The 21,776-nt window shown below is 33.5% G+C and overlaps 2 protein-coding genes across 3 annotated transcripts in view; one reads left to right on the plus strand and one right to left on the minus strand.

The window, feature by feature from the left end:
• Positions 1–16,778, minus strand: part of LOC102807624 (two pore channel protein 2-like) — a 41,022-nt gene extending 24,244 nt beyond the window's left edge. Inside the window, exons 1-5 of the mRNA XM_085505024.1 lie at positions 16,587–16,778; positions 2,860–2,986; positions 2,454–2,637; positions 1,245–1,361; positions 602–708 (exon numbers count right to left, since the gene is read on the minus strand). Coding sequence (XP_085361150.1) covers positions 602–708; positions 1,245–1,361; positions 2,454–2,637; positions 2,860–2,986; positions 16,587–16,698 — 647 coding nt within the window. The 5' untranslated portion in view covers positions 16,699–16,778. The remainder of the gene's footprint in view (positions 1–601; positions 709–1,244; positions 1,362–2,453; positions 2,638–2,859; positions 2,987–16,586) is intronic.
• A 288-nt stretch (positions 16,779–17,066) lies between these two features.
• Positions 17,067–21,404, plus strand: LOC100371832 (protein D2-like). 2 transcript variants are annotated; one of them, XM_002737014.4, is made up of 4 exons: positions 17,067–17,115; positions 17,814–17,937; positions 18,499–18,706; positions 21,098–21,404. In XM_002737014.4, exons 2-4 carry the CDS (start codon positions 17,818–17,820, stop codon positions 21,310–21,312), a joined length of 543 nt encoding a protein of 180 aa, XP_002737060.1. In that variant the 5' UTR covers positions 17,067–17,115; positions 17,814–17,817; the 3' UTR covers positions 21,313–21,404. The 2 variants fall into 2 exon arrangements, with proteins under 2 accessions (XP_002737060.1, XP_085361607.1); XM_085505481.1 differs by lacking the exon at positions 17,067–17,115 and adding an exon at positions 17,619–17,694.
• The last annotated feature ends 372 nt before the right edge of the window (positions 21,405–21,776 follow it).

Genomic DNA, 21,776 nt, shown 5'->3' on the forward strand with positions numbered 1-21,776 from the left:
AGCATCTTGATTTGTTGGTAGTTTGCTACCATTAAAACTTATCACTACATTACCTTGAATTTTATCCTATGGCTTTCTTTTATGTGTTGCTGACAAAATCCTGATAGAAATGTTTGGTCGCCGAACTACTTTTGGCACGAAAAATGTGTCAAGCACCCATGAAAATGACCCATGAAAATGACGATTTTTGAGCATTTTTTTTGCCATAGGTTTCTAGGGTAAAAATATTTGGTAATATTACTAAAAATTTTGTTTGGGTACATATTGTAAACAAATTTGATGATTTACCGAAATTATAGGAAAATTCTAATGAATACCATTTATTTTTTTATGAAATAAATAAATGCTTTAACAAAAATTACTGTTTTTCTTCAAGAAAGATATTTCATACTGGGTAAAAAATCCTAAAAGTTGGTGAGTCGTGTCTAAATAACTACCACCATAGCAGTTGAACAAAATCCTAATGCATATCTATTATTTGTAATTTAGAAAATAAAGAAAATAACTAAAAGATCAACCAAAGTATACAATATCACAAAGAGATTCTGATCCTCTATCTACAATAACTAAGTTCTCTGTTTATATAAATCCTAATACTCACCTGAATATTTCTGGTAAAGTTCTTTTTATGCTCCTCACTGTCTTCTTCATTAATGATGAGTTTTGTAACAAAAAGAAGGGTCTGAGTAAACGGCGTATCCTCACAAACTGAAAAGCAAAAGTTGAAGTAGCAAGGTGAATTGCATTTGTGGAAATTTTGACAACAAATTGGCAATACACTTTGCATCATACTGTAAAATGACTAATTTTCACTGGGTTTAAATTTCACTGATTTACCATTTCAGGCATATTCAGTGGGTTTTAAATTCACGGTTTTGTCATTTAGATAATGTGTTCTATGCTAAATTTTACATATTCACTGGGTTTTAATTTAGCGCATTTTCCAGTCAGCGAAATAAGCTAAATTAAAACCCAGTGAATAATTACCCCCTTTACAGTATGAAGAAAAAAGTAACCCTCAATGATCAACGTGATTAGGTAACTAAAAAAAATGTTCTTTCTACACCGTACTCATTTTTGTTCTCAAACAAATATGATAGTGAAGTTTTATTTTTCCCATTTTCTAATAGTCACATACTAGGCACAAAACTATGAAGATTGAATCTAAAGAGAAGTCATACAATGTACATGACAATGTCAATGAAACATCTATTAAACGACTTCTTATTTCTTTGCTGACATACCTCATTACAGACAATTACCACGGAAACCAATAAATCAGCAAATGAAACCATCACAATGACAGCATACGCTACCAACCATGGACTTCGTAAAAATTGCTGTCTACCAATGAAATAACCCTGAAGACCAGATTAGGTAATATGAGACTATTACGAGAATACAGCAAAGTATGCAGGAAAGGCAGTACAGTGATTGTATTGACTGACACATTGTGTTTTTGATGCTAAATGTGTAATAATATGAGGTTACTAGGAGAATACAGCAAAGTATGCAGGAAGGCAGTACAGTGATCGTAGTGACTGGCACGTAGTGTTTTCGGTGCTAAATGTGTAATAATATGAGGTTACTATGAGAATACAGCAAAGTATACAGGAAGGCAATACAGTGATCATATTGACCGACACGTAGTCTTTTCGATGCTAAATGTGTAATAATATGAGGTTATTATGAGAATACAGCAAAGTATGCAGGAAGGCAGTACAGTGATCGTATTGACCGACACGTAGTCTTTTCGATGCTAAAAGTGTAATTATATGAGATTATTACAAGAGTACTGCAAAGTATGCAGGAAGGCAGGATGGCATCGTGGAGATAAATGTTGTAGTCCAGTACTAATAATCTTATATATGTATAAGTTTCATACATCTTTTCTCTTGTAGTAATAATTTAGTGAAATAATAGTCAAGAATGCCAACGAAAATGTTTTGCATTTCAGGAAGCCTAATATGTTGTTATGCAGAATGTAAAAAAAAAATGTTTGAATGTGACATAAATATAAAAAACAATTTTCAAATAAGGAAGACATTCAAATGCATCGATAAAACGTTCGTCAATATGATTATCATAATGTACTTTGCTACACGCTAATTGATACAATTGCCACATTGTACATTCTGCTACACAATGATCGATAAAATCGCCACTGCCTTAGTGCACACTACATTTCATTCTCGTAATTTTATTAAAAGTGAACATATTGCAGATAAATTAGTACAATATCATTTAGGTGACACCAACATTGTTGATCGAAAATTGTTGAGCAATTATTATGTGCATTAGGTCTAAAATTAACAAAACAAAATAATTGAAAAATACATAACAGTGTGCACTAAAATTGTGGTGGGAGAAAAGTGGCTTTGATGGGTTAACAAAAAACGTCTTAATCTCTTCATACACTCATCTCCTTCAATCCCAAATCATTCAGTACTTACCTTTAAAATCACGTCAAACAAAAATAACAACAACAAGACAAATTCAATGCTTTCTGTGATACCACAAGGTGGATCTAATCGATCACCGACATAACGAGGATCAGCACTGAAACCAGTAGTTAGAGACGATGGCTGCTCAAAAAATGCAAGCAATAATAGCAATGCAATGGACACAAACAGGAACCTGGACAAAATGATGAAATAACATGGATTAATATATAGGGAGTCACAGTCTATAGAGTCACAGTGACTTTCCCTTCTCAAATTATTGCACAAGCTCAAAATAAATATTAACCTTTTCACCACCAGTTTCCTCTTTTCATCACAAATTCACAAAATAGTCCTGTTTATATTCTGCACTTTCCTTCTGAAGATCTTATCAATTTTATATTTATCACTTACTTACCTTTGAATACTTTTTGAGTAATAAAACTGGTATAACTTTAACGATTTAAAATCTACTTTATGTTTTATACTTCGATAATTGACTGCATCTTCCAAGAATACGACTGCTTGACGAATCACACCATGGTCTGGGAAGAGAAGGACAAAAAATGTGATAATACCCATGATGCCTTGCTCAATTGAGGAAGTTTGGACCAAAGCAGAGATCAATGGAAAGTTACTTCACCCATCCTGACTATAATAAGCAACTGGTTCATGTGTTGTTGTTTTTTTTTTTTTTTTTATTTAAATATATCGCAGTTTATTCTATATATATATATATATATATATTGTCAGAAGTTTGAAATCAGTTACATTTGAAATCATAATAAAGAGTTAAAATTACATATCACAAAGAAACTAGTCCATGTTATGGCATTAAAGAAAATGACAACAAGCCACTGAGAATGTCACAGCACCTCTGTAATCTTGTATTTATGTATGACAAAGGATATGCCAGGCTTATATGCTCCTTCTTGTACAATTGTACGTACATGTTTGTACTACTTTTACTAAATGTCTTGGAATTGCAAAACACTTTACATGTGTTAGTCTCTAATGTCAATGTTAGAATAAAGTAAAATAAACTAGCTGCCAGTTGGTTAACAGAACAGTGTGAATTTGAGATACAACCGGAATTTCTGAGTAAATACCACAGACGGATGGATGAACAGACAGACGTAACCCAATCCATGAAAAAATTGGCTTAAACTATTATCATGCCAAATAATCATTTTATCTTAGTTTTGAACTATCATAAGTTATATATCGATTTTATATGAACTTTAATATTAACAGAAAATTAAGCATTTGTTTCAAATAATATCACTGGAAGCATAACATCAAGTGATTGAAGTCCAACTATGTGTATTGCATATATACATTGTATGCTCAGAAACTTGCTCAGTGGATGTAACAAGCAACCTCTCGGCTGAGATAGCTCCGCTGTTAGCAATGCACATGGCAATTAAAGAACAGAAGATATCATTAGAAAATGAACAAATCTGAGAGAGGTCCACATGTAGTACTTATATGTATAATATATCAAAGCAATTGGACTTGCGGTTTTCAACAAGAAGTCGAAAATATCACTTTTTACCAAAAATTACAAAAATATTCATCAAAATTAGAGAATTTAAGATATAATTACAAAATGAACAAATCTTAGAGAGGTCTACATGTAGTACCTGTATGTATAATATCAAAGCAATCATACTTGCAGCTTTTAACAAGAAGTTCAAAATATCACTTTTCACAAAAATTACAAATTTAAAATATTCATCAAAATTAGAGAATTTAAGATATCGTTACATAACGAAATGAAATGAACAAATCTAAGAGAGGTCTGCCCTAGGTACAATTACACAATGTATCAAAGCAATACAAATTGTGGTTTTCAAGAATAAGTAAAAAGTTGACATGGATAACAAACTACGATTCATATGATAAGCTCCACTCGACAAAGTTGACAGCGGAGCTAAAAATATAAGGACTTCAACTGCACTAGGGATAGCTCTGAAAACCAAATAAAGAACACAGAATATAGTGAGTCACATGTACAGCACATGTTCTTGGCATCAATGAGACAACACAAATGACATGTCTGACTCAATTAAAGGAAATCAATAAACCTTTTTCATAAGAAATTATTAAGATCAAAGAAACTGAACATTGCAGCTCAGTTATTGTGTTACCAGTTTCCTGTAGTGATACATGGAGAATTCATGTTTTGTCAGATAGAGCATTAAACCGAGCACTGTACCTGTGTTCTCTATATCATGAGGAAATGTTGTGAACTGAGATTTTTTTTCAAAATTTACTAAATATCTCAAGATGAATTAGCAAAAATTAAATTATGTAGTACATTGTATTATTATTTTCTGCTCTTTAAAATATCCCATTTACAAACGCTCAGAGAGCATTCAGTGTAACACAGAGTTGAATAATTACACAAGACACTACTAGAGATCAACATATTGCAATCTGATTATCCTAGTTTGGGCTTTTTTTTTCCCTTTTTTTTGTTAATACAATATCATTCATATTTTTTTTTTTCCAATTTGTTTGCTGGTATTTTTTTAAGTTTTGGTAATCACGAAAAACCACAAGGATCTGACCAACTACCTATCCAAATCGCATTCAAGTACCTCTCTCTCTCCTTGTGGGCTTTCGCGATTACCAAAAATACCAGCAAATAAATTGAAAAAAAATAATAATAAAATATAGGAAAATATATATTAACAAAAAAAACAATCCAAATAAACCCCAAACTAGAACTTATTTTAATCAGATTGAACATATTACAACCCGTTTCAGACCTTACTTCTCCTTTTCCTTTCATCCTGACAGGTTTATTGATTATAATTATATAATTCCTGTTTGTAACATTGTCTTAGGAAAACAAAACACTCTATCTAAATGCCTAGACGCCCATTTGCTAATAAACAACTGGCGAACATAGTGTGAAAATTTCATGTGAAATAAACAACAATTGTGAAAGCTATTTAGGTTTGAGCGTCTCGGACCAACTGAAAAACACAAACGGAGATAATGACTAATTTGCATAACCATTCACTCAGAATTTATTTGGCCGATGCTTATAGTTAAAACTGCTGTTACAGGCACAAATTTTAACGAATTGTCGTTTCGTAAAAAGTTATACACAGTGCACAATATGGAGATTCCGTTATTACTTTTTTTCAATCCAGCTTCTTATTTGCTATTTATGTATAGCCTTATAATTCTTGCTAAGCATTCCAAAGGGAGACTGTTTGTGCCCGTTTTCTGCATTTCAAAGTCGTTTTATTTAGTACGTTCCACTTATGATAGAGCTCCAAAATTTTAACAGTTTCTGCCAAGACTGTCTTAGTAAGAAAAAGCCAAAAAAAAATCACTCTAAGTGCTCATGAACCTGCATCTATACCTTAATTGCTAGTCCATTTTTTCATCATTTTCAAAATAAATGCTATTGTTTTTTTTCAATACTTTAAATCAGGATCTCAAAATATGTCCATTTTGGCCAACATTTTACAAAAGAATTATAGAAAAATTCACAAAAAGTATGACATAAAAACGGTTGCAGTATATCCCAGCACAAGTGTTGATGGATATGGTGTATGCTGTATTTTTGTTTTATTTCAATATTAGAATTGGTAGTAAAGTAAAGTTAACCCTCATCGTAAAATAGATTCTTATTACCAAACGCTTCAGCGTGGTATTAAGAGTTTGTTTTCAGGGGTGGGTGATACCAAGGTGGGAAATGGATGCACATATGGGGTTAATTCCTTGAATTGCAATATAGAGGGTTCAGGCTGAAATACAATATATAGTGTTTTCATGTTTCGTCTGATATTTCTGTGGTATTCTGCTGCTGTAAGTAATGCACGATTTGTTCCGAAATTCAGTATATTGTGTGTATTCCAGGGTTATTCGTTTTTTGCTGAAAACACCCCTATTTTTTAGTGGCAGAGTTTGAATAGTCTCACTCCCACTGGGAAATCAGCATTGTTGCTTGAATGTGAGTTAATTAAACACATTTTCCAGACCGGCGAAAGAGTATGCAACAGCCAATTTTAACAGCCTGTCACGTGATTTTAGTCTGAATGTCAACATGAAGAGGCTAGTCCATTTTACGCAGGAGTAATTGGGAGTAGAATATGTGAGGAATAGTATCAACAGAGATGTGTATAGTGAAAAGTAATATCTATCCTTCATTTACATCTCTGAGCATTTCTGTTTTAGTATATTGGTTTGAAAATGTTGAACTTGCATGATTTGCAATGTGTTTTTTAATGGGACTCCCCTATTGATCGAATCCCGGGTTTGAACGAGAACGGCACACCACGTGATTCGTTTGAATACAATGCTGATGGCAAACATGCTGTGTTACTGCGGTACTCCACTGACGGGATGACTTACTGCATGCTACAACTTCGCTTGTGATGTTGCTTGTTAGCCATGGATTACATGAATCTTGATTACCAGTCAAATGTTGCTCATTTGACGTTGGTAATCTTTATTTGGAACTGAGTAACTTCCTGGTACTTCGTACTATGATAAAAATCAGTCAACATACATCAAGTTCTCTCAATCGTAGTATTCCATGTGATGTACACCTAATATGCCAAAAATGTTGCTGAACGATTTGAACTGAATAAAAATAGCAGACGAAAATTTGTTTACAAAATAAAAATACTTCGGTCGCCAATGAAAACCGGTAAAAAACAAGCAATATGTTTTCGGCTGTTATCATGGAAGGGACATGAACGTGAAGCTAACGTCTTTTATAACTAAAACCGGGCACCTTATACGAGGTTTGCAAAATAACATGGCAGTCATTAGAAGTCACTTTATTTTATTGTTAGGACGTATTCAGCCGTTAAATGTATAATTTCCAATCGTTTTGCGATAGTATTTTCTAGATTGGAAGCAGCATTTACATTTTATTCAAAGTTCAAAGCTGCGTTGGGATTCCGTTGACAGTGGTAACAATGTCAGCGCCGGTGATCTCTTACCAGTGCGCAACGTAGCCAAAATAAAAGGCATGATCATTTGGGCACTGCTATTACAAGACTTTGGCTGTTGCCATGGTAGCGGTGGGTCAGGATTGTTTTTACCAAACGCTTCAGCGTGGTATTAATAGTTTGTTATCAGGGGTGGGTGATACCAAGGTGGGAAATGGATGCACATAAGGGGTTAATTCCTTGAATTGCAATATAGAGGGTTCAGGCCGAAATACAATATATAGTGTTTTCATGTTTCGTCTGATATTTCTGTGGTATTCTGCTGCTGTAAGTAATGCACGATTTGTTCCGAAATTCAGTATTTTGTGTGCATTCCAGGGTTATTCGTTTTTTGCTGAAAACACCCCTATTTTTTAATGGCAGAGTCGAATAGTTTCACTCCCACTGGGAAATCTGCATTGTTGCTTGAATGAGAGCTAATTAAACACATTTCCCAGACCGGCGAAAGAGTATGCAACAGCCAATTTTAACAGCCTGTCACATGATTTTAGTCTGAATGTCAACATGAAAAGAGGCTCACCATTTTACGCAGGAGTAATTGGGAGTAGAACATGTGAGGGATAGTATTAACAGAGATGTGTATACTGGAAAGTAATAACTATCATACTTTTGCACTCTGAGCATTCCTGTTTTAGTATATTGGTTTGAAAATGTTGAACTTGCATGATTTGCAATGTGTTTTTTTATACTGAAACTCCCCTATTGATCGAATTCCGGGTTTGAACGAGAACGACACACCACGTGATTCATTTGAATACAATGCTGAAGGCAAGCATGCTGTGCTACTGTGGTACTCCACTGACGGGATGACTTACTAGTACTGCATGCTACAACTTCGCTTCTGATGTTGCTTGCTAGCCGTGGATTGAATGAATCTTGATTACCGGTTAAAATGTTGCTCATTTGGCGTTGGTAATCTTTATTTGGAACTGGGTAACGCCGCAACGTCGCCAGCAGAAACCTCCTGGTACTTCGTACTATGATAAAACTCAGTCAACATACACCATGGAGGTAGAAAAGAGACTACCTCCATGCATCTCTTTTCTACCTCCATGGTCAATCGTAGTATTCCATGTGATGTACACCTAATATGCAAAAAATGTTGCTAAACTGGATAAAAATAGCAGACGAACATTTATTTACAAAATAAAAATACTTCGGTTGCCAATGAAAACAAGCCGGTAAAAAACAAGCAATATGTTTTCGGCTGTTACCATGGTAGGACATGAACGTGAAGCTAACGTCGGTTTATAACTAAAACCAGGCACCTTTATACGAGGTTCGCAAAATAACATTCAGTCTTTAGAAGTCCCTTTATTTTATTGCTAGGACGTCTTCAGCCGTTAAATGTATTATTTCTAACCGTTTTGCGATAGTATTTTCTAGATTGGAGGCAGCATTTAGATTTTATTCAAAGTTCAATTGGGATTACGTTGACAGTGTAACAATGTCGGCGCCAGTGATCTCTTACCAGTGCGCAACGTAGCCAGAATAAAAGGCATGATCATTTGGCCACTGCTATTACAAGACTGGTAGGAGGTAATACATTTGGGGCGAAAGTATTCAAAAAACAGATTTTGGCTGTTGCCATGGTAGCGGTGGGTCAGGATTGTTTTTCCAATTAGTGATGGTACGATCTGCCTATCAAGTTTGAACAAAATCAGCCAAGCCCAAAAAAATCACAGAAGAGTTAAAAAGCCATTCCTGGTGAACAGTTACTCTAACTTTGGGGTCAAATTTCTCATTAATGAAAAAAGATATAAAAAATTCAAATAGTAACTTTGTACCCACACTCAAACCGAGTACAATGAGCTATGTCTGAGGTGTTGTATCACAGGGAATTGGACAAACTTATGTATTTTAATAAATTATTGAATAATAAAATGTTATATAACTTTTCTTTTACCCCCTCCCCTTCCTGGTATCTATTTTTAAAATCAAGTAATCACTATTTTTGTTTTGTAAACACATTTCCGTCTGCTATTTTTGTCAGGTTCAAATCGTTCACCAATCGTTCATTTTTGGCATGTTAGATGTACATCACATAGAATACTAGGATTGGGAAAACTTAATGTATGTTGACCACCTGGAAACTGAGTTTTATCAATCTTGAAGGGCTCTCTGAACATCCACCCGCAGCCTGGACCCGCAGTAAAATCAGCCTTTTCACTTTGGCGCGTAGATGTTTTGACTTGACAAGTTGTTTGACAGCTAGCAAAAAGATTGTGCGACGCGCATCGTCGGCGGCGTCTTTTTTATGACGTTTTGAACACTTAGTCAATTTGAGCAGTATTTATTCGGACAATGACTCAAGTTTAGACGTCTGATTATTTTATTTTCACACGTACAGTGACACGCGTTCTACACTGACACGCGTTGCTAGGTCGCAGCACTGTCTTGGAGCATATTAATGGGCAATTGGGTTCCCCGACCTAAATTTCTATCCCGATTTGTTGCACGTTCTTTCTTTAATATGAAATAATCAAATATGGGACATATGTAATAATAACAGAACCCCATACCCTCCCAGTGGTTTCGCTCGTGAAAGTACGGCAGCAGGATACACCGCATCACTCGTGAAAATAACTTCCATACGCAATGAAAGCCACGGGGAGGGTATGGGGTTCTGTCATAATACTTCATTATCACTGAAAACATTTTCCCCCTGAAATAAATTCCAGTGAAAATGCCATTTCCCTCACACTCTATTGAGACACAGCACAGTGAAAATTGGATTCACATGTAATGCTTGAAAACATGTCAGCAAAAATAAATTAAGTGAAATTCTACGTTTACTTCATAAGAGTTGGAAATGAACAAATTACACCCGATCCTACCACTCCATACACAATGTAAACTACACCCCAAAACATCCTTTCGCCCATGGGTACTATCGTGTTTCACCAGTGTATTGAAATAAACAAATTAATTATAATTTCAGCCTCTAGTTGAGCACTACCTCGTCTTTATGTCAACTTTAAGTTATTCATTGCCTACATCAGTGACTTCAAAATATATGTTTCAATCCCAAGAATTTAACTCGCTGTTAATTGCATGGGAGTGCCAGTCTTTCATGAATTACTGGGATTACTGGGAACATGAAGCTGTAACTAAATCCTGGTATAAGCACCGGTTAGGCAGGCTTGAACTATGCATGTGAAGCCACCTGAGAGGTATATTCAATCCAATAGATTTCTCATTGTTTGGTAACTATTTGCTGCAAATGCAGCAAAAATCAATATAAAAATATTACCCACACAGCATTCTACAGGTTACTTGTCATATACAGTAATTGCTCAATTCAACATTAATGACAGGTGTTGCTATGGGCAACATATGTTAATGATGCAACAAGTATTTGTATTACATAGTCGGAGCATATCAGAGATGTGGGCCCTGGAATTGGCCACCAGTCGGCCATTTTACCGTAAGTTTGATTTGCCAAACAATGTGTAGTAAAGTCCCATAAAATTCAATGTATATACCAAGTTTGAATAAAATCTGTCAAGGCAAGGAATGGTCGCCATTCAGCCATATTGATTTAGATTGTCAAATAAATGTGCATATGATGTATGATATATATAGACATCGGTATATACAATATTAGAACATGATCGGTCAAGGCATATGTTAGAGACATGGATCTAGAACAGCATCTGTTAAATATTTATTCCATTATGCATGATGTATGTATGAGGTTTGAATCTAATCAGTCAAGACATGTCAAGATATAGACACAAGGATGTACAAAGGTCAAAACATAAGTCCCAATTTTCTTCTTACCTTATTGAAAAATTATCATAAATTCGTGAATATATGTGTTTTTATTTATTTTTACCAAAAAAATTATGACAACATTTTTGTCTTTGTTTAGCAAAAATGAATCAGAAAAAATAATTAAAAATAAAATGATTTTTTTTTAATTTTCGGTAAGTATTTTGTATATATTTCCGAATTATTATGAAGTCAAACCATAGTCATTTATCCACTGTCTATTAGAAATTGGATAAAATGTGTTAAATATGACAACAAAAACACTGACGAGCTTAATTTAGTGATGGAATCAAATAATATATTGATGCACACACGGAACAGCTCGTCTAAGGACAGCATATTTTCATGGTAACAATGACAAGGGAGGCAACCATCACTTGTGATTCACTCGCAGGAAATCGATAATATTTTGTTTTCTTGTGATCGCTCATTGAATGGGGGCAGCACTGACACTCGGCTGAAGCTAGCAGACACTCCCAGCAGACAGTGGAAGCTAGCAGACACACTTGCAGCCACAGTCTATCAGGCATAATAATGCTTTGAATCAAAGTTTATCACATCTTTTTGCGTCACGTAATCATAGTTTGACATCAATATATTAATGTAAATGGCTAATATTCATTTAAACAGAGAAATTCTAACAAATGTACTCACTCCCCCTGAAAGTTTATCTCTATGTGCGAGTATATAAACACTATTCCCAATATTTTTTGGGAAATATTGAGTGTGCACCTTAACCACCTATGTGGTATGGAACATTCATGTATTGACTACAATTTGTGATAGGTGACATTTAATAATTCGCAGACAATTTTAAAATATGGAAATCATAATTGTGGTGGAACTGCTCTTTTTGCTAGCAGACACTAATTACAGTAAAAATATTGAGTGTGCACCTTAACCACTTATGTGGTATGAAACATACATGTATTGACTACAATTTGTAATAGGTGACATTTAATAATTAGCAGCGAATTTTAAAATATGGAAATCATAATTGTGGTAGAACTGCCCTATCTATATGCTAGCAGACACTAATTAAGTCACTAATTACAGTAAAAATATTGAGTGTGCACCTTAACCACTTATGCGGTATGAAACATACATGTATTGATTACAATTTGTGATAGGTGACATTTAATAATTAGCAGACAATTTTAAAATATGGAAATCATAATTATGGTAGAACTGCCCTATCTATATGCTAACAGACACTAATTAAGACACTAATTACAGTAAAAATATTGAGTGTGCACCTTAACCAATTATGTGGCATGAAACATACATGTATTGACTACAATTTATAATAGGTGACATTTAATAATTAGCAGAGAATTTTAAATTATGGAAATCATAATTGTGGTAGAACTGCCCTATCTATATGCTAGCAGACACTAATTAAGTCACTAATTACAGTAAAAATATTGAGTGTGCACCTTAACCACCTATGTGGTATGGAACATTCATGTATTGACTACAATTTGTGATAGGTGACATTTAATAATTCGCAGACAATTTTAAAATATGGAAATCATAATTGTGGTGGAACTGCTCTTTTTGCTAGCAGACACTAATTAAGACACTAATTACAGTAAAAATATTGAGTGTGCACCTTAACCACTTATGTGGTATGAAACATTCATGTATTGACTACAATTTGTAATAGGTGACATTTAATAATTAGAAGACAATTTTAAAATATGGAAATCATAATTGTGGTGGAACTGCTCTTTTTGCTAGCAGACACTAATTAAGACACTAATTACAGTAAAAATATTGAGTGTGCACCTTAACCACCTATGTGGTATGGAACATTCATGTATTGACTACAATTTGTAATAGGTGACATTTAATAATTAGCAGAGAATTTTAAAATATGGAAATCATAATTGTGGTGGAACTGCTCTTTTTGCTAGCAGACACTAATTACAGTAAAAATATTGAGTGTGCACCTTAACCACTTATGTGGTATGAAACATACATGTATTGACTACAATTTGTAATAGGTGACATTTAATAATTAGCAGAGAATTTTAAAATATGGAAATCATAATTGTGGTAGAACTGCCCTATCTATATGCTAGCAGACACTAATTAAGTCACTAATTACAGTAAAAATATTGAGTGTGCACCTTAACCACTTATGCGGTATGAAACATACATGTATTGATTACAATTTGTGATAGGTGACATTTAATAATTAGCAGACAATTTTAAAATATGGAAATCATAATTATGGTAGAACCGCTCTTTTTGCTAGCAGACACTAATTAAATCACAAATTACAGTTAAAATATTGAGTGTGCACCTTAACCACCTATGTGGTATGGAACATACATGTATTGAGTACAATTTGTGATAGGTGACATTTAATAATTAGCAGACAATTTTAAAATATGGAAATCATAATTGTGGTGGAACTGCTCTTTTTGCTAGCAGACACTAATTACAGTAAAAATATTGAGTGTGCACCTTAACCACTTATGTGGTATGAAACATACATGTATTGACTACAATTTGTAATAGGTGACATTTAATAATTAGCAGAGAATTTTAAAATATGGAAATCATAATTGTGGTAGAACTGCTCTTTTTGCTAGCAGACACTAATTAAGACATTAATTACAGTAAAAATATTGAGTGTGCACCTTAACCAATTATGTGGCATGAAACATACATGTATGGACTACAATTTGTGATATGTGACATTTAATAATTAGCAAAGAATTTTAAAATATGGAAATCATAATTATGGTAGAACTGCTCTGATAGACCTTCCAACACTCGTCCCTCCCCTTCGCTTTGTCTGAGTGCTAGAAGGTCAGTTGGACCATCCAGCACTCGTCCCTCCCCTCCGCCTTGTTTGAGTGCTAGAAGGTCTGTTAGACCTTCCAACACTTGTTCCTCTGCTCTCCAATGTCCAAATACAAGAACCTCTACTCCTATGTCTTGTAGTCAACTTTTTCTTTCAAGATATTTTAAGACTGACATAAGAAATGGGTTCTCAGCTGCAATCAAGCCAACCAGGTGCAGCTATTTGTACAAATTGCATGATTTGAAGTACAAATGCAAAAACAGTACTTGTAGAGTTAAAAGGGTAATTGACATTCATGACGGATTATTGGGTGGTGCCCCTGAATCAAAACAATCACGTTTTGTAAACAATAGAAAAAAAATTAGAGACTACAATTCTTTAGCAGAAGCTATATGGGTACAACTTCCTTTAGATAGTGAATATCCGGACATAACAGACAAAACATTTTGGACTAGAGTAGCTAAAACTGCTGCATGGCCTACAAACAATAAAACAGTGAAATATTTACAGGAGATATGGAGAGCAAACAGAGAGAATATCCAACATCTTCTATCATCCTTAGTCAATACAGTGGATAACAAGGAAACAGGCCTAAATAACAAACATAAAAAGATTAATCTTAACAATGAATCTTCATTTGATAAATCACCCAAGCTTTCGAATGAGAAAAAAGAAAAACAGTCCAGACCAAAACGAAATGCTAAACTACCAGAAAAGTTTCGCCGTCAATCATGGTTAAGTACTGAAAAAAATTCAAACAAAAGTGAAAAGTTATATTGTGTCTGTAAAACAAAATATGATAAAAAAAACAATACATCAAATGTGAAATGATATCATTATGATTGTTTGCAATTGAATTCTGGTTTTAAGTCTGGAAAAAGGATTACAATTGTGTGTGGTTTAGAAAAATGTAACGATAGTAGTACAGTATTTGAGATTAATGGAACAAAAATGCCAACTAGTGAAATAAAAGAAAATATTAGGAAAACAATAGAAGATATAAATTAGGAGAGGACGGGGAGGGACGAGTGCTGGATGGTCCAACTGACCTTCTAGCACTCAGACAAAGCGGAGGGGAGGGACGAGTGTTGGAAGGTCTATCAGAGCAGTTCTACCATAATTATGATTTCCATATTTTAAAATTCTCTGCTAATTATTAAATGTCACATATCACAAATTGTAGTCAATACATGTATGTTTCATACCACATAAGTGGTTAAGGTGCACACTCAATAATTTTACTGTAATTAATGTCTTAATTAGTGTCTGCTAGCAAAAACAGCAGTTCTACCATAATTATGATTTCCATATTTTAAAATTGTCTGCTAATTATTAAATGTCACCTATCACAAATTGTTGTCCATACAAGTATGTTTCATACCACATAGGTGGTTAAGGTGCACACTCAATATTTTTACTGTAATTAGTGACTTAATTAGTGTCTGCTAGCATATAGATAGGGCAGTTCTACCACAATTATGATTTCCATATTTTAAAATTGTCTGCTAATTATTAAATGTCACCTATCACAAATTGTAGTCAATACATGTGTGTTTCATAGCAGATAAGTGGTTAAGGTGCACACTCAATATTTTTACTGTAATTAGTGACTTAATTAGTGTCTGCTAGCATATAGATAGGGCAGTTCTACCACAATTATGATTTCCATATTTTAAAATTGTCTTCTAATTATTAAATGTCACCTATCACAAATTGTAGTCAATACATGAATGTTTCATACCACATAAGTGGTTAAGGTGCACACTCAATATTTTTACAGTAATTTGTGACTTAATTAGTGTCTGCTAGCAAAAAGAGCGGTTCCACCACAATTATGATTTCCATATTTTAAAATTGTCTGCTAATTATTAATTTTCACCTATCACAAATTGTTGTCAACACATGTATGTTTCATACCACATAAGTGGTTAAAGTGCACACTCAATATTTTTACTGTAATTAGTGTCTTAATTAGTGTCTGCTAGCAAAAAGAGCAGTTCTACCATAATTATGATTTCCATATTTTAAAATTGTCTGCTAATTATTAAATGTCATCTATCACAAATTGTAATCAATACATGTATGTTCCATACCACATAGGTGGTTAAGGTGCACACTCAATATTTTAACTGTAATTTGTGATTTAATTAGTGTCTGCTAGCAAAAAGAGCGGTTCTACCATAATTATGATTTCCATATTTTAAAATTGTCTGCTAATTATTAAATGTCACCTATCACAAATTGTAAGCAATACATGTATGTTTCATACCATATAAGTCGATAAGGTGCACACTCAATATTTCCCAAAAAATATTGGGAATAGTGTTTATATACACGCACATAGAGATACACTTTCAGGGGGAGTGAGTACATTTGTTAGAATTTCTCTGTTTAAATGAATATTAGCCATTTACATTAATATATTGATGTCAAACTATGATTACTTGATGCAAAAAGATGTGATAAACTTTGATTCAAAGCATTATTATGCCTGATAGACTGGCTGCTAGTGTGTCTGCTAGCTTCCACTGTCTGCTGGGAGTGTCTGCTAGCTTCAGCCGAGTAGCACTGACTTACCGATGTGGTGATCGTGTCCACCCGACTGAATAGAGCATGTGTCTTCATCGTCGTAAAATGCTGCACTTGGTTTATCTCTCAGGATCGGATCTCCCTCTCGGTATTTGTCCATTCTTGATCACAGCAACCACTGATCTGCAAACGTCGCTATACAGGGTTTATTGATAGCCTTCAGAGAACCTCAGCGTGATATCCGTACTCAATTTGCGGAAGTCTTACTTCGAATGTCGTGCGAGGGCGCTCTTGGTATTAACCCTATTTGACCTCGATCTTAGACGTCGATCCACCTTTATCATGGAATCAATCCGCCAGAGTTGTAACATCTGTCGAAACAGCGCAGGTTTGTTTGTGTCGTTTGTTGTATTAATGTATTTTCATACAGAAAAATAAGAAATAAGTGGTTATGACTAGATAAATGAATAATTCTAGTAATATTAACGGTACGATATTCTGACCTATATTTAACATGTGTAAGGATACACTGTTTCGCATTTGTGTCACAGTGAAGCGTGGGCAGTAGTGTTTAGAGGTAAGACTGGAGCTATACCGGTACATCAATTAAAATAAATATACTACATGTATATGCGTTCTTGCAGTACGTGTATGTTGTTTGACGCAAATGATAGAACAAAGTGTGCGTGGTTTACAATTCAACTATATTTAAATAAGCTGCTTTGATATGATGTATGGTTATGGCATATATAGACCATGAGTGTGAAGGACTTGTGGTTTTTGTGGCGTAACCATTATGTGACTGTGATTTCACTATTTTGTACCATGGTTGTGACAAATTGGGGTTGTTTCAGTCAATCATATTGCAAATACTATTATGAGCTGCATTTTTCATCAATTTTTTGTTTTCATATTTTTCAATTCACCTCATACTGACCCCAAAAAAACAATAGACTACCAAAAGTGTAAACACATAGTGATATGACATGTGACATATGGATTACATATATGATAATACTGGTAGTATGCAAATAATAGACGAGAATTTATTTTTGGAAAAATTTATTTTCCAACTGTCCACGTACTGTTCAACATTCTGAAATTGTTAAAGCTGTATATTTTCATTTTGCTCAATATTTCAAGAATAAGAAATTGGGTAAATGTACAAATTATTATTGAAATTCATTATTTGTTTTGATTGTATTAATCTTATGGTAAATGTGACATAAAAGTGATATCAAATTTGAAATGCAATATTTTAATTATTTTCACCAGAAATATGGATAAATACAGTATTGCTCCAGATGTTATTGATAAGATTCCTGGTAATGTGGTCACCGTAGAATGGAGTGACAGTGATGTTAAAGTGGATGCCGGAAATATACTCAGACCAACGGAGGTAATCTATAATTTACCATAATTCTTCCATATCAAGAGAAATACTGCGTGACAAGGCACTACATTTATTAATAACGCTCACCCTGATTTTAATTTTGGATCAGTTTTTGAAGAAATTGAAAACACTAAAAACTACATTCATTATAAAAACAATTTAAAGATGATTTCATGAAAGTTGGCACAAATTTGACAATGATAGTGAAAATGTAATGAAATATTGTCGTTTTTCTCCAAAAAGTAGTCTTGATTTGTAATTATATATTTATACAAATTAATAAAGCTTAACTGTATTTATAAATTGCTGTCAAGATCTCGTTGAGAGTGAGAGAGCAATATATCTTTTTTTGCTCCCAAATAGTGTTCTATTGTCTAATGCTATTGCGTTTACTGTTCTCCGGCCCAGTGCATGTATTATGGCAAGATGATGACACGTTTGGATGGCAAACACAAGTCGTGTTGCGCTTGGTTTCAACGTTTATTAAAGAACAATGGTCGTCACAGAGTGCATCTTACAAAGTTTCTTTCGTCTACCAATCATAAAATATCAGCATTTTTTTGTCAGGTACAAAATCCACCATCAACTGTTTGCTGGTCAGCTGAAGAAGGATCTTTTTACACTCTCCTGATGACTGATCCGGATGCTCCAAGTCGTGAAAATCCGAAATTCCGGGAATGGCATCACTGGTTGGTTGTCAATATCCCGGGATGTGATGTTGATAAAGGGGAAACAGTAATGGGATATGTCGGATCTGGTCCTCCACCTGAAACAGGTCAGTATGTTTATAAGTACATACAAGGCTCTTCCGTATAATCACAATTTAATGTCAGGTTTCTGGTCTGTAACTAGGTGATTTCTTCTGTTTAATTGATTTTATGAGTGTATCATGTCTGGTGACTCTGTAACTTGTCAGGTGACTTCATTTGAAAATGGGACTTCCCCCTCGTCAGGTGCATTCAGGCATCTCACTGACTTGAGCTGGTCAGAGATTCACTCAGGATATGACTGAGGCTGATAGTCTTTCAATCTGCTTGTGTTATTTACTGCAACAATGTCAGTTCCGTGAACTGTTGAGGTTGATATCCATGACACCAAGGTTCACTTAAAATATGTAAATTAACCATTCAATTGCATCTTTGAAGTTGTCTTGTTTCATGTTAGAAATTATGTCCTATATATTATGTTTTCATAATATTTGGTTATTATTAAAATATGACATTTTTATTCCCCCACAACAGAATGTTGTTCACTTTTGACTAATACTGCAAAGAATTTATCAGTATGATATAGTATTTTTACATAATTTTTAACAATTATGAATATACTTACTGGTAAATTGAAATTCTTCATAAATGTACCTTCTGTATTATATTATGTATTTGCATAAACCATTATTATTAAATAATTAAAAAAATACAAAATATTAACAAATAATGTTATGTTTTCTAGAATTCATTTGTTAATTTTAGATCAAATGTTTCCAATGGGCTGCACATTTTGATCAACATATTCGAAAATGACAAAAAAAAATAATGTATATATTTTTGACAAAATGTATCAGAAGTATACTGCTGGTTTTATGAGAGATTCTGCAAGAAAATAGCAACATTTTGTAGCAGTGAAAATTTTTTTTTTGGGGTCATACAACATGGAGTGTCAATGAATTTTATGGTTGTCTAAAAAACCCGGAACCGGAACCAGAACATGATATTAAAAATATTTGGGCGTACGGGTTGTTTAATATAAGTGATATTGCATTAATGGACTTAGTTTGTATATTATTAATATTATTTATTTTATTATAATCGCAATTTGTAGTTGTGTGTACACTCATTCTAATAATGTGGATGAAATAATAGGCAGAAAGCGCATGTTTACGATGTTTCCGCTTGAGGGCGCACTTTACGTCTTGGGTCGATGTGTTACACTTAAGTTCTGTGACGTCCGTGTTGTTTCAAAATATTTTTAATTTCACGTTCCAGTTTCGGTTCCGGGTTTTTTGGACAACCGAATTTTATCAAATTTTGTCTTCACAATTAAATGCCATTCTTTCTAATATTTTCAGCTCCATGTTCGTTTACACTGACTTGACCTAATAGATGTTAAATCCTCAAATCGTGAAAACTTCTAGCAGAAAAAAATAAATGGTTTACATTATGTACCCGTTTGTTTTCTGGTATCGGTGGTTCAAGGGCCTTTCATAAAAATGTGCATTATAACATTCATACTATGGAAAGAGAAATTTATTTAAAACTGACTAAATGTTGCACGGACATTCACAAGTTGTAAAATTCACTGGTTTCTGAATATTACATTACTTTGCACATTTACTGGGTTTTTATTACTTTAAAATACTTTATTTTCGCTGAAAGGATGATTCAGTGAAAATAAAATCACGCGAAAATACTTTTTTTCTTATATTTTACATTCAACTCGTCAAAAATCAGATAAAATTAATTACACCTAAAATAAAGTATTTTACATTATTTAAGTACCAGCAAAATAATAAAACATAAAACCCAGCTATAAATACCACACCCTATACAATAGTTCAATATGTTTAACGTTTTGCCCAAGAAAATGTTCCTTGTCAATTTATTTTTCAAAATCAGTGCATGTATGCATTTTTTTTGTATTAATCTTAAATTATCAAAATATTGTGCTTTAAATTGGATTTTTTGTGAAAAATTATTTTTTTCTGACTAAAAAAATTTAGAGAATATTAAAATAACGAATACCCAAAAATATAAATATAAATTAAAAATATAAAGCTGCAAAGCAAAAATAATATATTAAGGAAGTTTCATATATTCCTTGAATACCTACATCATTTTTACAATTTCAATACCGAATTTCAAACAGAAATATATGTACCTATTACATAACTCCTTTACACACCAATGCCTGTAATCAAACATAACAGCTGTTTTACAGCACTAATTAACACCATTCTGTCAGGCCATAAATCAATATTAGTGTGAACAATATGACAAGAAAAGGCACTAAAGTCTACAGGTGTTTTTTTCTTTTATATTTATTTTATCCAACTTAATAAATCATTCATCAGTGTTTGTGTCTGCATTTTTTTGTGTTTACTTTGAGATTAACCCAATCAGCAATGTTTATCAAATATTAAATACAAAATAAAATATCCATTTTTCAGGTTTGCATCGTTACATATACTTGGTATACAAACAGAAAGGAAAGATACAATATACAGATCCTGTGAAATCTGCTACATGCGGTGATGGCAGAGGTGGGCAGAAAGCCAGAGACGTAGCTGCCAAGTATAACTTAGGGGAGCCAGTTGCTGTTAATTTATACCAAGCTGAGTGGGATGATTATGTGCCAAAGCTTTATAAGAAGCTGGGACTCTAATTATTAAACATTAAAAATAGAAGTCCTGAGTGTTTACGTTTTCTTGTAACAAATCCTACAAAAATAAAATAATAAACTTGTTGACAAACATATTTTTTGCATTTTTGTTTATAATCTGTGCCACCCATGTTACCTGTTTTGAGGCTTGCAGAAATCCTGAGATATAGTTGCCAAGTATAACTTAGGGGGACCAGTTGCTGCTAATTTATAGCAAGTTGAGTGGGATGATTATGTACCTAATAAATTAAAGTTGTTTACAATCACCATATAAATACAAGTTGTTCACAATATATGAATGTTTACAGTCTCCATGTGAATATTAATGGTTACAATCTGCATATGAATATATGTGGCCAATTGTGATAATCGTATGAATACATGTTTATTATCTATATATGAATAAAAGTGTGACTGTTTACAATCTCCATGTGTATGAATGTTTACAATATGAATGTTTGCAATCT

Source organism: Saccoglossus kowalevskii, chromosome 11, assembly GCF_978046115.1.
Source record: "Saccoglossus kowalevskii chromosome 11, keSacKowa6.1, whole genome shotgun sequence".
In the NCBI taxonomy this organism is placed as follows: Eukaryota; Metazoa; Hemichordata; class Enteropneusta; family Harrimaniidae; genus Saccoglossus; species Saccoglossus kowalevskii.

Excerpts from the sequence above, each read along its gene's own strand:
- LOC100371832 (XM_002737014.4), top strand. The coding sequence starts at position 17,818 with ATGGATAAATACAGTATTGCTCCAGATGTTATTGATAAGATTCCTGGT. Across the intron at positions 17,938-18,498 it reads ATATACTCAGACCAACGGAG|GTACAAAATCCACCATCAAC; the intron begins GTAATCTATAAT and ends TTTTTTTGTCAG. Across the intron at positions 18,707-21,097 it reads TGGTCCTCCACCTGAAACAG|GTTTGCATCGTTACATATAC; the intron begins GTCAGTATGTTT and ends TCCATTTTTCAG.